This window comes from Microtus ochrogaster, chromosome 1 (assembly GCF_000317375.1).
Source record: "Microtus ochrogaster isolate Prairie Vole_2 chromosome 1, MicOch1.0, whole genome shotgun sequence".
Taxonomy (NCBI): Eukaryota; Metazoa; Chordata; class Mammalia; order Rodentia; family Cricetidae; genus Microtus; species Microtus ochrogaster.
Window position 1 is genome coordinate 38348864 of NC_022009.1, and position 18269 is coordinate 38367132.

Below are 18269 nucleotides of genomic sequence, written 5' to 3' on the forward strand. Positions count from 1 at the left end.
GCCTCATCTACTTCCAGTTCACCCCTGCTTCATAGCTGAGTGGAGGGTGTGAGCTCTTAGCTCCCAACTCCGGCTGCTAGGCTGCCATCTACTGCAGTGCTGTCCCGGCACTACAGACTATCCCTCTGAAACAGGAAGCTAAAATAAACCCTTCTGTAAGTCACTCTGGTTGTGGTGTCTCCACAGCAACAAAAAAGTGAGTCCCACATGACCCAACCTGCACCCCCTTCCTCACCTGGAGGCAGTCGGGTAGTTTACAGCAGAGCCCACACCACGTGGCAGTGACTATCTCCTGCTGGAGTCAACGCTTTCCTTACACCTGGCCTGCTGTTCTCAGACAAGGCTTGGCAGGGTCCCTGCAAGGTGTCAGCACTGTCCTCTGTGGGACTGGCAGACATTTCGGCCTCAAGGGTCTACACAACTACCCAGGCTCTGATGTCTTGCCAGTGAACCAGTACCTAAGGAGCTGTAGACATAGGAATCAGCCACTAAGGGCCTCCTAGAGGACAGGAGGCATCAGTGGGGGGTGACAAAGGTGGCTGCTTCACTCAGTAACCAGAGCACCTATAGGATGGTGGTGAAGGCAGATGAATACCTGGTCACTGAGAGTGGTGTAAAAGCCACCCACAGGGAACAAGCGGAGGATTCAGGAAGTCAATTCTGAGCCCTGACCCTGCCACACCCCACACACCTCTGAGCCTTAGTTTCCTGGTTATAAAACAAAGCAGACCAGGAGACCTGCCCTGAGGGATAGAGAGATAAAATGGGCTCAGGTTGGCTGCTTTTTGGGCTAAGTCCATGCCTCGGAGAGGGGGTCAGTCAAACCTTCCTGCTTGACTCACTCTAGAGAAGGACCTGAAGAAGTAACTGCACAGCAGAAACCCAGGCAGTAAGCACAGCACGTACCAGCAGCGAGCACCCTCCAGGACCGAGCACGGAAGGACTTTCCATCACTGCCCAGCTGCTCCTCCCTGCAAGTACCCATTTTACAAACAAGAAAACTGAGGCTCCACAAGGTGGAGGAGGACCATGGCCACAGCCTCAGCCTATGAGAAGAAGGAGCTCAGCAAATGAGAGGGACTTTATAAAGAGGCCAGTGGGGACAATCCCTACCTCACTGCGGGCGGCCCTAGAATGCACACAGGAGGCAAGGAGTAGCTGCAAGAGGTTTCCAGAAGTGGGCGAGAGCCGTGGGATGCTCAGGGGGCTGAGGCCACCAACCCTGAACACGTGGCAGAGAGGAACACTGTCAGCAGGATGGCTGCTGTGTGACAACAGTCCCTTTGTCCTGGCCGAGGAAAGGCTCTCCAGCCTCCAATTGCTGCCGATGAAAAATGCTGGTTCAAGCACCCCGTGTCCTAGGGAGGCCCGAGAACGGCCACTATTTCAGCTGCATTTCTGCTGATAATATGACTTTGTTTCATGACCCCCGAGCTGTCTGCCAGAGGAAAGAGGACACATAGGGCAAGCCAGCAGTGGCAACAGCAGCAGTTCACCCCACATAAAAACCCGAAGGTGACAGGCAATCATCCAGGGGTCAGGATCTGGAGCTGCTGGGGAAACGGGTAGGGAGCAGGGAATACCCCTCAGGTCCATGAGAAAGATCAAGCAAGGCATACACAATATCAAATTATACAGGGGCGTTTTCCACAAACGCAGAACAAGGTTCGAAGATTTTAAGGAACCCTTGACCCCAGGTGCAAAAGAGGGATCCCATCCTGGGGTCAAAATGGAGTCACCAGCCAGTGCTGAGCATACCTGCCCTGAAGGCACAGAAACCTCCTGGGCTCAGCAGCTCTCTGACCACGATCAGGACATCTAACCTGGGTTACACTCAAGCCTGAGGTCCGGCCTGCAACTGAGCACTCGCTCAGGAAACCACAGCTTGCCAGGGGCAGAGCCATTTCTACAGACACCGCAGCTCTAAGCTGCATGGCCAACCTGGCCTTCCCCAACCCCCACAGGCCCCATAGCCAGGCATCAGCACCCTCACTCACTTGGAATCTGTGCACCAGTTCCAGGGACTGGCTGTCGTTCTGGTCAGCCTCGAGGATGACATCGGTCAGCTTGTGGATGATGACGTCCAGGGGGCCCTGCTCCTCGATTGGCCGGCTGAGGTTCAGCTGCAAGGTGGAAACATAAGATGCGCTTCAGTGCCTGAGTCCACATCTGGGACCCCTGGGTCTCGGTAGCACCCCAGAGGGCAATCAACTGGACAGACAGAACAAGAGCTCATGGGCCCACTACTCATCATTCGTGGTAGCTGAGGATGTTAACATGTAGGTCCATGTTTATACGTAGGATCCCCCAAAGGCAGAAAACACACGAGCAGGGGATGCCATACCCTGGCTGTACGGAGAAAGCATTTATTAAACACACCTCAACGGGGCTCAACCAACTAGGGCAACCAGAGCTCAGAGCGATAAAGAGAAATGACCAGTCAGTCAAAACTCCGTCTAAGCACACGTTCTTCTCCTCTAAGGAGGAGTGATGTCCTTGGCAAGCGTGGGAGTCGCTGCCTTGAGAAGGCAGACACTTGCATTCCACCCTAAGACTGGGCTCTGTCACCCACAGTGGAGGGGTGCCCGAGCACAGAGCTGCCTTGATCGGCTGTGCACTGTGTGCCCTGCTCCGCTGAGGAATGTGTTTGTTTTCTCAAGAGCACAGGGCTGGGAAGATCAAGCCTCAAGAGAGCCAGAGTGGCCAGTTGATATTCAGTATCACCTGACCCCAAGCCAAGAGCACCTGCCAACAGCAGGGGCGGCCGGAGGACGCACGATTCCTGATGCACCAGATGTCTGCCGCCAGCACACAGCCACCACCACCTGCAAGGCCAGACTCTGAGGGCAAGTTGACGCCGGCACCTGGCTGACCCCCCACATGGCCTCAGCAAGGCTTCTCTGGCCAGTCCCATCCTCAAGTGCAGCTAGCTCCAGGATTCAGGGCTGGCTGTGCCCACGCCATTCATGACACAAAGCCGCTACAAATGGTCATTCTGAGGAGACGGCACACTAATGACATACATATCTGTCTCCTTTTATTCCCAACCACCATGGGAAAGGGTACCAGGAACAAAGCAAGTGAGGGCAGAGAATTTTAAAATGTGCCTCGGATCTGGGTGAAAGAGTTTGGCTTGAATGCAAAGTAAGACCTGAGGCAACTGATCTGATCTCCCGGCCCACCCTTATCCTCTGCCCCTTGTCCACTCTGTCCCCTGCTGTCACGATCTCAAAACCCACAACCACATAGCTGCTGTCCATTAACAAAATCACAGCTAGGGGCCCTGGAGGAGGGCGAGAAGAAAGGCAGGTTAGGACTCTGGTCCCTGCACCTGGGCCTCATGCCACTTTCAATCCTGGTATTTCTGCACAGCCCATCTTCTGTGGCTATAGTTACATTTTTGGCTGCCCTGTCCCAGCAGGCCTATGGGTGGGAACAATTCCCCACACTTGTTCATACTATGTATTCTGTCTTGTCGGCCCCTCGGGCCCCACTCACACCTGCTGCAGATACACCCATATTTTAACTTTTCTGATAAGCCTTTGGAATGTGCCAGCTCTTTCCTGCTGTCCTTAGCTCCATTTTTTATGGTCTGCCAGGACAGATGTTAAAAGGTCACTCCTATTTTAAGGGGGGGGAAAAAAAAGTACCAGAGACCTCCCAATGAGAACTCATCAAGGACCATGCTTCCCTCCCATGGTGACAATCTTGTATACCAAACAAAACAAATACAGCCAAGACACCAGACTGAGGAGAGGAAAGGACGCAGCCCAAGCGTCTTTTGTTGTTATTTGAAATTGGGTCTGGCTGGTCTCAAACTTAAGGTGATCACCTGACTCTGCCTCCTGGGTGTCTTCTGAGACCTCACAGCAAGGCAAGGAGATGGGGATGACATTCCTATCTCCCAGGACCAGAACACCGAGAACCTAGGGAGACAAAAGGACCAACCACACCGTGTAGCTGGGAGCAGACTGAAGCCCTGCAGAAATGCCAGTGGCAACCCCGCAGCAATAATCACAGCCCCTGGCCACGCTCTCCCAGGAGGAGACTGAAAGGACCTCTCTGGTTCTATACACTGATTCCACACTACACTCTCATCCAACCCCAACAGGAACTAAAGGAAGTAGAGAAGCTACCAGAACAAGAAGAGGTACCCAAGGAACTACAGCCATGCCTGCTGGGTTCCACTGTGTCAGACACCACAAACAGATCATGACAACTATGAAGAGAGATCCCAAGAGTAACAGCAGGCCCAATACCCAAGTTCAGACAGAACTACCACGCTGGTCTTCACATCTCCAGTCCTCCATGGAACGTACTGGGGAAGTGGGCATAGCGTCAGAGCCTAAGCTGGTTACTGCATAGGGCATGCTTATGTTAATTACTGTTGTTCTAGAGGTTAGGGATGGCTCTTGGGCCACTGGAGTTTGCAGGAGCAGAAACCAGCCAGAGAAAAGTCAGGGACCCCCCTGAGGCTCGGGGAAGGAGGTGGGCATCCGCCTGAGGGCTGTAGACCTGACAACCGGGGGCTGTTTGGAAAATAAGCTCCCTGTGTTCCTGGCTGCTCTGCAAAAGGTAAACAGTTGAGTCTGGAAGCCAGCCACCTTCCTTTGTGTATTTTCCAAGCATTTTTATGCCAGTAAAGCCCTTTCACGAGAACAGCAACTTGGGACACACATTAGGCCTGGTAGGCTCCACTCTGCAGCATGGCCAGCCCGCCTCCTGCCATGGCATCTCCCCTCTCCAAATCCCCTCTTCACAGGGTTTTTCTATGTAGCCCTGGCTGTCCTGGAACTCTCTATGTAGACCAAGATAGCCTTGAACTCACAGAGATCTGCACGCTGCTGTCTCCAGAGCCTTGACACCCAGCTATCTTTTCTTTTTTTATAGCTCATGCTAGTCTCGAACTTGCAGGCATCCTCCTGATTCTCCCTTCTGAGTGTCAGGGTAACAAGTGTGTGCTGCCATAGCTGGCCTTAAAGTAGCATCTCTGAGTCGTCTAAGAGAAGCTACCATCATTCTCAAGGAATGTTGTCCAGAAAGACCCTCACAGAAGACTCAGTATCTCCCCCCTGCCCCGAGAGAAGATGGGTCCCATCAGAGACCTGGACAGTGCATGGTGGGAGTGAAGGGCTCCTGAAACCAGAACACGGCAGAGGGAATGCTGCAAAGGAGAGAGTGCATCACAGAGAACCTCCACAGGAGTGACTGCAGGCAAGGGATGCTTCAGAAAATGGTACAGCCAAAGCCCAGTCTCCTAGACAGGGTGAGGGCAGGATTCAGAGATAAAGAACTTAATGTGTGTTCACCATTCTGCTTCTCTGACCGCTTGGCGCCTAGAACATTCCCAGAGACTTCCTGTTCTCCCCTTGGAAGGGGTGTGATCTGTCTGTCCCTCTCCGTGAGAGTTTAGGGCATCTCAATGAAAGGCCTGACCATGGGTGTCCACTTCCAAGTGTCGCTATGCTGGACACGGTTCCATGCAGCACACAGGGTTCTGAATCCAGAGAGAACAAAGGGCTACTGTTTCTCTCTCGCTGACAAAGGCAGTCAAGTTCACAAGGGAGGGAGAACGGGGCTTGTAGGATATGGGACAAAGCTGGCAAAACCCAGTGGCCCTCCAGTCACCTCTGACTTTCAAAACAATAATACTCAATCATGCCCCACCTGGTGACCAAGCTGGGTCCTGACACTCTGCCTCCATCCCAGGTTCCAGCATCTGGAACCAGCCAGAGATGTGAGCAAGGCCGGGAAACCCACCTAACCCCTTATCTCTGGGTAGCCATGGTCATCTAAACTACACTGTGCTTCAGTTCCCCCATTCATAAAATGAGGATGCTGTTAATTAACTCTTCCATGTGCTGCCCAAGGCAAAGGTGCTCAACTCACCATAACAAACAGGAAGAATTCGTAGGTTCTTCTCGTCACCCATTCCCACAGGACCGCCCCCTGACTTTGCATTGCTTCCCCAGGGCTACTCTTCCCTATGCCCGTGATGTGGATTGTTCGTTGATTTGGGCCCCTCAGGGGCTCTTCACTGCAAAGCATGTCCCCAACACAGGGCCATGAAGACACGGCTGCTAAGCTTCATCCATGGTAGGATGTTCCTGATTTCAAAGTTCAAAAGCTACAATTGAGGTGGAGTAGGAAGGAATAAGGCAGGTACAAGGACCGGTCTCCATGGCTACCGCCTTCTCAGAGCTTCAACTGCCTAAAGAAACTTCACCATCCCGTAGCACACACAGCTGCTGTATACGTGATCAGACCCTGCTCGTTATACGCGGAGATCCAAATTCCCTGCAGAGGAACACCGGGGCAGCAGTTTCCTGCTCACGATAATGGTACTTTGCTAACGAGTATGGCCAGCTCAATGAAGGTCTGCTATTTTATCTCCCTCCCCTTACTGTTTATATGAATTCTTCCTGTTGGTTGCAAGGTGAGTCGAGAATCACGTGGAAGAGTTAATTAACGGCATCCTCATTTTATGAATGGGGAAACTGAAGTACAGTGTGGTTTAGATGCTCATGGCTACCCAGAGATAAGGGGTTAGGTGGGTTTCCCAGCCCTGCTCACATCTAGCTGGCTCCAGGTGCTGGTACCTGAAATGGAGGCAGTGTCAGGACCCAGCTTGGTCACCAGGTAGGCTCAATAAAGGTCAGGTGTTTTATCTCCCTTTCCTGACTGTTTGTATTATGACCAACACAGAAACCCCAACCCTCCGGTTGTAGCATGTCACAAGAACTCAGCACGGGTGCTGGCTCACAGTAACATCCTCAAAGTGTGTGCTCCCACACTCAGCTCTTTGTGGTTGTTAATGACAACTGTCACCCACGCGATGCTGTCAGGGAGCTACGCGCTGTGTTCCTAACAAGCACGGAGCACATGGGGTGCAGATGAAGACACTGAGCCACACAGGGGTTTGTTCAGTGACATGCCCAAGGGCACGGAGCTTCCGGCGAAACCCAGGTTTCTCTCCTGCTGACACCAGGCTCTGTTCACACCAAAGGGCGTGCTGGGTACCTGGGGTTTCTTCCACATCTCCTCCCTGCATGCAGCCTGAGGGGGGGGGGGTTCAGCTGTGACTTCAAATGGGATCCATTACATCAAAAGTTTTGTCTTAAGCCAAGCTGAGTGGGACAAATGGCCTGGATCAAAGGCCTGATGCAAGATCTCCATGCTCTCTGAGAGTCCTGGGATCTGGCAGAGAGCCTGCCCTGAGCTTGCAGTCTAGCACTGGGCCTTTCATGGATAGACCCCAAAGTAGGGAGAGACAGCAGGGTCTTCCTGTGGGTTTGATTCCAAAAACAGTCGAAGGGAGGACATGGGCACTTCCTGAATAAGCACCCAGAAAGGAGTGTCACGAGTCGTCTCTCCATCAGAAGCTTGAGTCTGGCCACCCAAACTTGTAAACTAAGCCAAGGGAGATACTGGTCATCTCAATGGCCTCTGCTCCAGATCAAAGAGGCAGGCTGGTGCCTGTATCCCCTGACCCAATTCCCCAGTTCCCCAGTGACTGTTCCTAGGGACTAGGGTAATGGGAAAATTCAATTAAGGCAGAGGAATGGACCACACTTTACCCCAGAGGAGGGCTAAGACAACTAAGACAGCGAACGGACAAGCACAGTGCCTCACGGTACTAACAGCTGAGGAACTGTGAGCCTATTTACCGCAGGCGAGGGGCCAAGCCCAGCTTGTTGGGCCTGCCCGAGCTCATGCTCTGACCTTAACATTTCCAGCAACATTCTGAGAGATAGGGTCATCCAGCCAGTTAAGAGTACTGGCTGCTCTTCCAGAGGACCCAGATTCAAATCCCAGCACCCTCATGGCAGCTCGCAACTGTCTGTAACTCCAGATACAGAGGAATCCAGCACCCTCATACAGACATAGATGCAGGCAAAACACCAATGCCATAAAATAAAAAATGAAGTAACTAATTAAGAACAACAACAAAAAAGAATTGTATTGACCAGTTTCCTTTTTGACAGGGCAGTTACATCATCATACGACACACAGGTTATTTTTTTAGTTAATTTTTTTAAAAAAAAAATGGACTGTAAGTCTTTTTTCTCATTTTATTAGTTTTCTTGTTGCCCACAGGCTCTGGGATGTGTGACCTTTCACTGAAGCATGCACAGCCTACCACAGGCCTCGAGCAGATCAAGAAATTCTCACACATTCATCACCCACAGGGTGGAGGGCTAAGATCCCAGGATTCTGCAGTGTGAAGACGGCATCGAGATAAAAGGCTGGGGCAACAGGGAGGGATGGTTCCGTGGGGAGATCCCTCACTTTCAGAAAAGTCAGAGCTCTGGAAAGGCTGACAAAGATGGGGCCCAAGAGACAGAACAATCTCTTTACAGAGAGGCAACCAGGGCAGCCCACACTGCAAAGGCAGTGGATAGGCTGTGGGGCAGTCAGGGAACCAATCACCAAAAGCTATGGGTGGCCTTTGTGCCTACCTCTGCTCTCCAAGCCAGGATTTTACATGGCTTGAGCCTGATGAGTGCCCGTCAGAGAAACAACTTGTCTTTTGTGAAGAGATTCTATACAGTTCTAACTAACAGCCTGTCGGGCCAGCTTATAGGAGAGACTGTGGCCAAGACAATGATGGGTGGAGCCACACCTTGGCCAGGACTGCTCAGTTATGCAAACTTCTTACCTGATATTTAAACCTGAACCTCAGGTCAGAACCCTGGAGATGGACTTTGGAGGGGGCAGGAATGGTCACTGGACCTCTTTCTTCCTCTTCTCCCCCACGTGGCCACAAAGAAATCTTTCTCTACTTTTTATCATTACTCCTTGGTCTAATCAATAGGTGGGTGGGCAAACCTAGCTTGCTGGAAGCTGGAGTCCAGACTCTGCCCCTGAAAGCTCCAATTACATCACAGTCATTAACACATTTACAACTGAAGAGGGAGGAAAAAAATAAAAGCACTGAGCAGCAGGGAAGATGGCTCAGTCTGAAAAGTGCCTGCTATATAAGCCAACCTGAGTTCAAATCCCTAGACCCTATGTAAAGGGCAGGTACAAGAGCACATATGGGTAACTCCAGGGCTACAGGTAGGAGTTAGGCAGGCAAGAAGAGCCCCACAGCGTACTGGCCAGTCAGCTTAGTGAGACCCTACCTCAAAAATAAAGTGGGGCATGAACAAGGAAGGCAGCTGATGTCTCCCTCTGTCTTCCACGTGCTCAAGGACACAAACAGAGACACACACAGGCATACACACAGAAAAAGAGTGAGTGTGTGTGTGAGTGAGTGAGTGAGTGAGAGAGAGAGAGAGAGAGAGAGAGAGAGAGAACGAGAAACAAAGACAATTGACAGTAATCATAAAAGCTGCAAAAGCATAAAAGGGTATGGTGCCACACACCTTTAATCCTAGCACTTGAGAGGCAGAGGAAGGTAAATCTCTGTGAGTTCAAAGCCAGTCTGGTCTACAGAATGAGTTCCAGGACAGTCAAGGCTATGGATAGAGACCCTGTCACCCCCCCCCCCAAAAAAAAAAAAAACTAAAAAGAAAAAGGATAGCCAAAGCCCAGTGCCTGGGAGCCAAGGTGAAGAACCAGACTGAAACCCCCCACGCCAAGCCGTTTGTCTCAGAAAGTCCACTCCTAGATGTCCAGGGAAAACACCCATGTGGACGAGACCCAGAACCCCGGTGAAAAGATGGGGATTGTTGGTACAACAATGGGCATGCCCACCTCAAGGACATATTCGGAAGTCGCTGAGATAGCAGCAGAGAAGTCCCAGTGGAGATATTTGATGCAAACTGAGGAGAGAGGAAGAGGAAAGCAAAGCTCTGCTCTCTGGAACACAGGTCAACACAGCATCCCCGGCTCCACAGCAACCAGGTGTGATGCGCTCTGGCTAGGACCTGTGGCGGAAGTGCTCCGTGTCTCCCTTTAGGAAGAGATTCTCTCTCTCTTTCCTGATGGCCCTGTGACAGGTGAAAGGAGTGGGAATAGGTGGATGTCACTGCTTCAGTCCCCAGGACCAGGTCACCTGATAACCCAGAAACATACATTTACGTGACTGATATGGCATGGAGTTCCCCTACCCCAAATCTTTCTTCATTTACTGAGACAAAGATCATGTTAAATGCTACCTAATGGGCCCTGGTGGAGTTTGATTGGGCTTTTATTATTTTTTTTTTATAAATCTTTATTTATTTATTTATTACATATTCAGTGTTCTACTTGCATGTACACTTGCAGGCCAGAAGAGGGCACCAGATCTCATTACAGATGGTTGTGAGCCACCCACCATGTGGTTGCTGGGAATTGAACTCAGGACCTCTGGAAGAGCAGTCAGAGCTTTTAACCTCTGAGCCATCTCTCCAGCCCCTGGATGGGCTTTTAAAAGTATAGTTTTATAGTTTTGATTCTATATAGAATTTACCAACAGAGATTTACCCTGCAAGGGAAAAATACTTCCTGATCTTTTAGAATCATTAGGCAGAAACCTTGAATAAGCCACACAGGAACCCGGTTGTTCTCCAGGAGAACATCCAGGAGAGATCCCGGAGTCCCCTCCACCTGCCCACAAGTCCCTTGAAGGCAGCCAGGTTGGCAAAGTTGGCTGCTCGTCTTCTTACTGTATATAGTGGTGCCCCAGGGCTCAGGATAGCATGATGGGAAGTAACCCCGCCCTACCACCAGGCAGTCTCTTCCTGTCCTGAGGAGAGGCACACTTCACAAACTGGCAAATAAAGACAGACAAGAGCCAGCAGAAGTGGACCAACATACAATGGAGTCACAGGCCACACCCCAAAACCTGGCTGTCCTCTCAGTATATGCTGGGACTGGAGAAAGGGGCTCCCAGGGTCCTCTTGACTCAATTCCCTAACAAACATCTTCCTCCTGGACCACCTCACGCCTGGGAAAACCAAAAGATGCTCTAGAGAATGGGGCTGAGTCTGAATGCACAGGCGGGAGAGAGCATCCTTCACCCTCAGACTGGCATCCTCACCTGCAAAGCAGAGACAAGTAAACACCCTTTCATACCACCCAGCAGCGCCCAGACATCAGGTAATCCCTCTGAGCAGAGCCAGCAGCAGGGATTTCAGCCGAGATCACGTGAGGCTAGATTTTCTCTAGCTTCTATTTAATTCTTGCTGGCTGTCCGCCAGGATGATCCAAGCAATCCCTTCCCCAGAGCTGCAGGAATCTAAGTCCCATACCAGGTGCCGAACTGAGCAAATCACAGACATTATTTCCCCTAATCTCCCAGTCTGCAGCAGCTGAGGTCTGGTGACCATTTACGTGTGAGGCGAAGAAGATTTCAGAAGGCCAAACAATGAGCTGAGATTGGACGGCCAGTAAGCAAGGGGAGTGGCCACACTCCAGTTCTGTCCCTGTGCTCCAAGATGCAATTTCAAAGCCCCTCTGCTTTCCTCAGAAGGGTACTAGCCAGACACTTCTGGAAGTGACAGGCGGTGACAATGTGGCCCGAGATTATGTCCTAGGGAGTTCTTGCCTACTTGTGGGAGAGCGTCTGCCTGGGCATCTTGGCCACAGGGGTCTTAGCCAGTCTTACAGTTCTAGATTCTGAAACTCCAGTAGGAGGAACTGACCTCTCCAGCAAAATGCTATTTCCTGATCGCTCATCAGGATGCACAAGGGCCCCCAAACTCCCAGCCCATGGAAGCATCCTGAAGCATGGGACTCAGGGTATCTCCATCCTGCTAGCAAGCCAACACACTTATAATCACCCAAAACTGATTAATCAAACCCACCAAGAAGGGATGTGTGGGATATCAAATTGCCACAGGAAATCTTAGGAAATGATTCGGTATAGTACACTGCGGAGTGTAAGAGCAGAGAGAGACTATGGACATCTCCCTGCCTATGTCCATAGCATCTCAGTGCACCCCCCAAAGGATTGATATAAGCAATAATCTCCCCTAGGGAGGATTAACAGGGGTCTCTATGGACCAGGTGAGATGAGTCTTCTTACCGTACGCTATGCTACTTGGGAGTTTCGACCAGCCCAGTATCTTACTTCTTTGACTTTAAGTTACCAGGTTAGCAGTGCAGAGGACAAGGTTAGAAGCAAAGAGGCCTGGGCTCAAATCTAGTCAGTGGCTAACATCCATTAAGCAGCTGCTCTATGTCAGGCCAACCTGTAAGCACTGAACATGAATTACTGCATTAATAGATGGCGGGGCTGGAAGGGGGGTCTCTCACTGGGATCCCATGACAGTGGGGGCCTTTGGATCCTGGGACTGTGATTGATGAAGGAGGGCAGGCAGCCATAAGCAGTGACCTTCAGCCCACCTGAGACTGCTTCCTCGCCTGCCTGACAGAGCCCTGGCATCTGCTCCTACAGTTCTCAATGGACAAAGCGATATTGGAAAAGCTTCAGCCACGAGCCAGAGCAGAGCAGGCTCTCGAGAGGCCCCATCCACAGAGTCCCGGGGCTTCTCTGCTTTCACTTTCCCTAACACTTCATTAGTTTTGGTTCTTGGGGGAGCCACCACTTCCGATGACCAACAGGAAGTGTCAGGTTCGGGTTCAGGGGCCTGGGCATGACGCTGGCTCCCAGGCACCCTCAGCCTCCTACTTCAGAGGGACTGCCACAGACTGGTTTGGCCAATCATACCCACAGTGAGCTGCAAGAAGACTTTCTGGCATGTCTCTGAGATCTTTCCAAGGTCAGGACTGTGTCCTGCTCCTCCCTTCGTCATCATCTGTTCCCACCAGAGCAGCAAACATGCCCTGAAGAAGCACCTGGGGACAAGAGGGATCTGCAACACCAGCCCACCCATTTATCATGCCACCTACCCCTCCACATAACAGGTACTGGGCACTTACACAACCACCCCTCCAAACCAATGTTACCCTCTCTTGCACTGGGGGAAAATGATGCCTGAGAGGGATTAGGTCAGTCATAAAACATCACTGCCCCACAAGAAACAGGCCTAAAGGTTTTCTGACCACAAACCCTCACCCACTGCCTTCCCAGCAGCCATACCTTCTGATCTCCCGCCTATACTCTCTCCATAACGCTCCCAGATCTAGGCCTCCGTGCTGGGCTTCGGTGTGGGGAGGAGTGCTCCTCTGAGTCCCACCACAGAAGCATCCAGTTAACAAACTCTGCAAGTCCAAGTGGATCAGGGGGGAAGTTGCAGACTCTGACCTAGCATGGGAAGAGAATCCCAGGGCTTTCTGGGCTATAGAACAAGCAAGTGCCCTGGAGTTACCTGGTTCCAGCCCTGCAGAAGTCCTTAGGAAGGAGACATGGCCACAAGGTGTTCAAGAGACCCAGGGACTTCCTACAGCTGTGCTCACGGCCACACCAGCAGCCATGACCTGGAAAACTAAAGGAGCCATGGCTTCCAAAGACACCAAAGAAGAGGCAGAAGGAGCGACCATCAGTGTGGCTCACTGGCCTAAGTCTTGTCATTCCAAGCGAGTCGTGACTATCTGGGGACCCTCCCCCTCAGCATCCATCTAGAAGACTGGACAGTCCTACACATAAAGAAAGGGTATCAGAAGAAGTAACCGACAGTCCCTGAGGCATCTGCTCCCTCACCATATCCGACTGCCACACAAAGTGAACCCGTGGCTCATGGTGAGGCATGCACTCCTGAGCTCCTAGCCAGATAAACTGGGACATACAAACTCCACTCCATACAAGACGGCCACCCTCCCTGCATCTTCCACTGTGGGATGAGGCTGGATGGTCCAGATCCCAACCACCCTCCCAGAGGCTAACTACAATCCTCCCATTCATTTGATGATGTCCTCAGCAGGCTCAGTCAAACCACACTCATTCTAGCTCGCTAGGAAGTGTGGGCCCTGAGGTAAAGGGGACACCCGGTGCAAAAGGACACATGTTGACTGGAGAGTGTGCACATCTGACGAACGCTAAGAACACCAAGCATTCACAGCGGCCCTCTACGCTCCCGTCCTTTGTCTAACATGTACAGAAAAGAAACACACTGTTCCTTCAACAAATCACCCACAAAAGATGGCTCTTTATTCTGTTCTGCGTTTCCTGAGTCCTAGTGCCACCCCTGGACGGCTGCTTTGTGCTGGCACAGCTCTGGTCCAGCAACACAACAGGGAGGGCGTCAGCGAACAAAGAAATATGGTAAAGTCAGGGCCGAGGTCAGAGAGTCGGCATGCCTGGTGGGGAGAGCAGCCACTCGCCACAGAAGGCCTGATCCAAGTGGAACTGGCTCCACAGAAACAACACGTTCAGATTCTAACCTCCATTACCCCAGAATGTGACCTTTTCTGAAAGAGTCGTTGCATATATAATTAGGATGATAAGATATTGGAGTGGGGTGAACCCTCATTTCAAAAGAACTGCTGTCCTTGTCAGAAGGAGACATATGAGTATTTGCACAGTGAGAGAACACAAGTTGACAACGGAGGCAGAGATCGTGGAGGTACGTCTGCAATCAAGGAAGGCCGAAGATGGATCCGCCAGAGTTCCAGAGGCTTCCGAAAGGGCCCGGCACCAACTCCCCCTTGCAGTTCAGGAAAAGCACCTTGCCAGGCACTAAGCATCCTAAGCATCGTGATATCCCACTCGGACTGTGCACTTTGTCACAGTATCCCCACCAAGCAATGCAGCCCCACCCCCACCCCCACCCCAAGGAGGCAGCAGGGAGTGAGGCCTGAAGAGAATGACCCAGGAGAGACGGGTGCATCTGGGTGTTTGGGGAACATGGTGAGCGGTGTAGGCTCCAGAGCAGGGAGACAAGGGGAAAGAGGGGCAGCATAGAAGCGCGCTCAGATCTGAGGGAATGGGATTAGAAGCTGGCTAGCCAAACGTGGTGGTACCTACTAGCCTACCACTTGGGAGGCGAAGGCAGGAGCACTTCCTTGAGTTTAAGGCCAGCCAGTGCGATACAGTGAGACCCTGTCTCAAAAAATAAAAAACTAGGCCCGAGAGATGATTGAGTTTGACCTGCAAGACCCACAAGGTAAAAGGAGAGTCAACTCCTGAAAGTCGTTCTCTGACTTTCCATGTGTACACACACACACCCGTGTATGAGGGTTTTGTCTGCATGTATGTCTACGTTCCACAAGTGTGCCTGGTACCTGTGGAGGTGGTGGGTTTCCATGTGGGTGCTGAGAATTAAACTCGGGTCCTTTGCAAGAACAAGGGCTCTTAACCACTGAGCCAACTTTCTAGCCCTATAAAATAATTTAAATAAAAAAGTATTTACAAGTTAACATTCCAAGGGTGGTGGGAAGATGTTGGTGGCTCAGCAAGGTGTTGGACAATCCCCGTTACACAAGATGACTCTGGAAGCTTCAAGAACCAACATGTGATCTGTGTCTCAAGGGATACATAAGCACACGAGGCTTAGAGATGTCACTTTTATGGCTCCATGGAGTGTGGGGCTAGGGTAAGAACCCCAAAACCACGAGGCTGTGAAGGTAGCAGTGGGCAGGGGTCTCTGTGTGAACCTGGGCCACCACTGTCCATGTGTGAAGCTAAGGTCTAAGTTTGAAGATGAGGACCCATGTTCTGGGTCTGGGGATTTGGTGGTCTAAGAACAGCTGCCCACCCCCAGCTAGATCCATACTTTGTGCTCCAAACCTCCCTCTCTGCCCTGGCTTTGGGCCCAGGATGTTTTTCTGTGCGACAAGGAAAGACATCTCAGCATCTCAATGCTTCCTTTATCTCCCTGTTCCTCCCAGAATGGCAACTGGCAGCCCCCACCACCAGTGGCTGAGAATTCTCCAAGCCTAAAATAATCTCCTTGTACCCTCTTTAACAATAAGAAGCAGAAATTTCAGGGTCTAAGTCCCACAAAGCCTGCACAGATTCTTCCAAAGCCCTGGGTGGTATTCTCTCTACATTCACTTCTCGGTCCAAAGACAGCATCCCTGGGGGCCATTTCCAACTTGGTAGTTCTCATAATATGAAGGAGTATTAAAGGTCTCTTAACAGGCTGGTGCACTAGAAACAGGCAACACTAAAACCTGCCTCCTTCACCTAGGAGAATTCCAGAGAATGGCATAGAATTCAAAGAGATGTTGGGATCCAACTAAACCCTCGCCTCTCTGCCTCTTGAGGAGGTGAGGATCCCTGTGGAACACACACACATACATACATACATACATACATACATACATACATACATACATACATACGCGTACGCACAGGCACGCACACACATAGAGGCAGTCAGATAGACAAACAAATGCACGCGCGCACGCACATACACACACACACACACACACACAGTGATGCGAGAGCAGCTTCCAATGAGCTTCATCCTAGACGACCTGTGTCACTCTGGCTCTAGCTGTGAAAGTGGCAAATCACTAAGACTTGTGAGAAGGAGGGTGTCTGCACTCTACAGCCATGAGACGCTGCTGGGAGTTTAGGGCAGCAGGTGACAAACACCAGCAACAATTTTGTACCCTAGGAAGCCACTCCCTCTCCCTTGGAGTGGACTTGGGGCCTTTGGCAAAGGGCCTGAAGAGTTCCATCTCCCTGGGCATCAGTGTGAGTTGCTAAGAAGGCTTTGACCCAGGGATGATGGCAACAGAGGTACTTGTACCCTGGACCATCTAGACAGGCTAGGCTTGAGGTTCACCAGGTCTCTACAAGTGACACCCACATACTCAACACGCAGGACCCTAATTTACTCTCAGAGGCCTGTGACTATGTGTCATTTGTCATCATGACACTCACAGAAGGAAGTGTGGGACCCTGGCTGATCTCACTAAGCCTAGGGTGGGCAGGGAGAGGGTGGAGGGGTTCTCATGGACGGAACCACCCATAACCCATCAGCAGAGCTGTGCCTCGTGGGACTGGGGGGAACATCCCACAGAGCCTGTGGGTTTCACTTGTCAAAAAGAGAAAGAAGTGCTCTCTTCCCGGGGTGCCTTCCCATCCAGTGCCAACAGTGGTCAGAGAAAACCGCTGCAGTGAGTACAGTGGCTTCCAGGGGAGGAAAGCCCAGAGCAGGATCCTTACAGAAGCTGGTGGGGTCCAGCAGGGGTGTCCTGCTGGGAGCCAGGGAGGATACTGTGTCAGAACTAGACCAGCCAGCAGGTGAGATGCCCTGCAGGACTGGGGAAGAGGCAGGAGGGGCTCTGCAGCAAGGATGGGCCTGGAGCAAGAACACAAACAGACAGGAAGACACCAAAAGGGACAGCAGACAGTGGCTGCATGGCCAGACCATGGGCTGGGGACAGTGTGGAGGAGCTCAGGACTGGATCACTCAGGGCTGGGGGTATGGTCTGGCTCATTGACTTTCTCCACTGTCAGAAACTGAAGAGGGATGGGCTCTGATGCTGGGGTCCCAGGTCCACATCCAAAAGCAGATCAGTGTTCTCCACTTTCCTCATCCCCAGCCCCGGGCCTTCCTCCCATGGCCCCTCTCAGAATCCCCCCCCCCCCATCATACTGGAATGAACTGGGAGGTGGCTTCAGCCACACGCCACCCACAGAGACCAAGAGTTTCTATGGCAACCACCCTCCAGGGCCCTACAGAAGCAAGCTGACTGTGGAAAGTCCACACAATCAAGGGCAAAGCCATCACATGCACCGCTATGCAGATGGCTTCCCAAGTTTCCCAATTCGGACTCAGAAACGCTCCTTGCCAAATATTATCCTTCTCTCTAGGGATCCCGCAGCCTCCTCAGAAGGTGACCGCAGCTCCTCCATCAGCTCCCACCTCTACCTTCTCATTCACTTGTATGCTTGCAAGAGCCCTCCCCAAGAATGGAAACTGAGGCAGTTGGCCATCTGGGGCACTGTGCTTTCCTCTGGAGGACAAGGTCTGCTGCCAAGATGCCTTGGGACCCTTCATATCATGCAGTAGGTGGGGACTCAAGGAATGTCTCTGCCGGCTGTGTAGACATATAATAACCCACCAAGAAGGGTCAAAGGGTCAAATGGGAATCATAGCAGTGGGTGGCAGTAGGGACAGCTGGCATTGCTCAACACAACGGGCAGTGAGCAACACCAATGCTCAAGGGTTTGGACTGTTGGGCCCAGCCTCCAGGGTCCCCTCCACCCTAGCATTCTGGCCCTCCAGTCACTTTATCACCTCAGCCTAACTGGCCTCCCCTGGACCAGAAGCACTGACCCCTGGCCACGTCACAGGCTTCAGTCTAGTTCGGTGGCTTCTCTGGGGCCGTTCTCTCTCTTTCCACTCTAAGAGAGTGGGCTCCTCCTCTGCCCTCCAGCCCTGGTCACCATGTGTCAGTTTCTCATTCACACCGGGTGGCCAATGCTTACTCCACAATTAGCACCAAGATAATGGGGGGATGGGTGCTTCAGAGCAGACACGGCG

General features: G+C 51.7%; 1 protein-coding gene across 2 annotated transcripts in view; it reads right to left on the minus strand.

Moving 5' to 3' along the window:
- The window catches only part of Itpk1 (inositol-tetrakisphosphate 1-kinase), a 136502-nt gene that overhangs the window by 54405 nt on the left and 63828 nt on the right, over window positions 1-18269 (minus strand). For both annotated transcript variants that reach the window (XM_026780791.1, XM_026780794.1), the window contains exon 3: window positions 1998-2123. In XM_026780791.1, the coding sequence (XP_026636592.1) occupies window positions 1998-2123 (126 nt within the window). The remainder of the gene's footprint in view (window positions 1-1997; window positions 2124-18269) is intronic.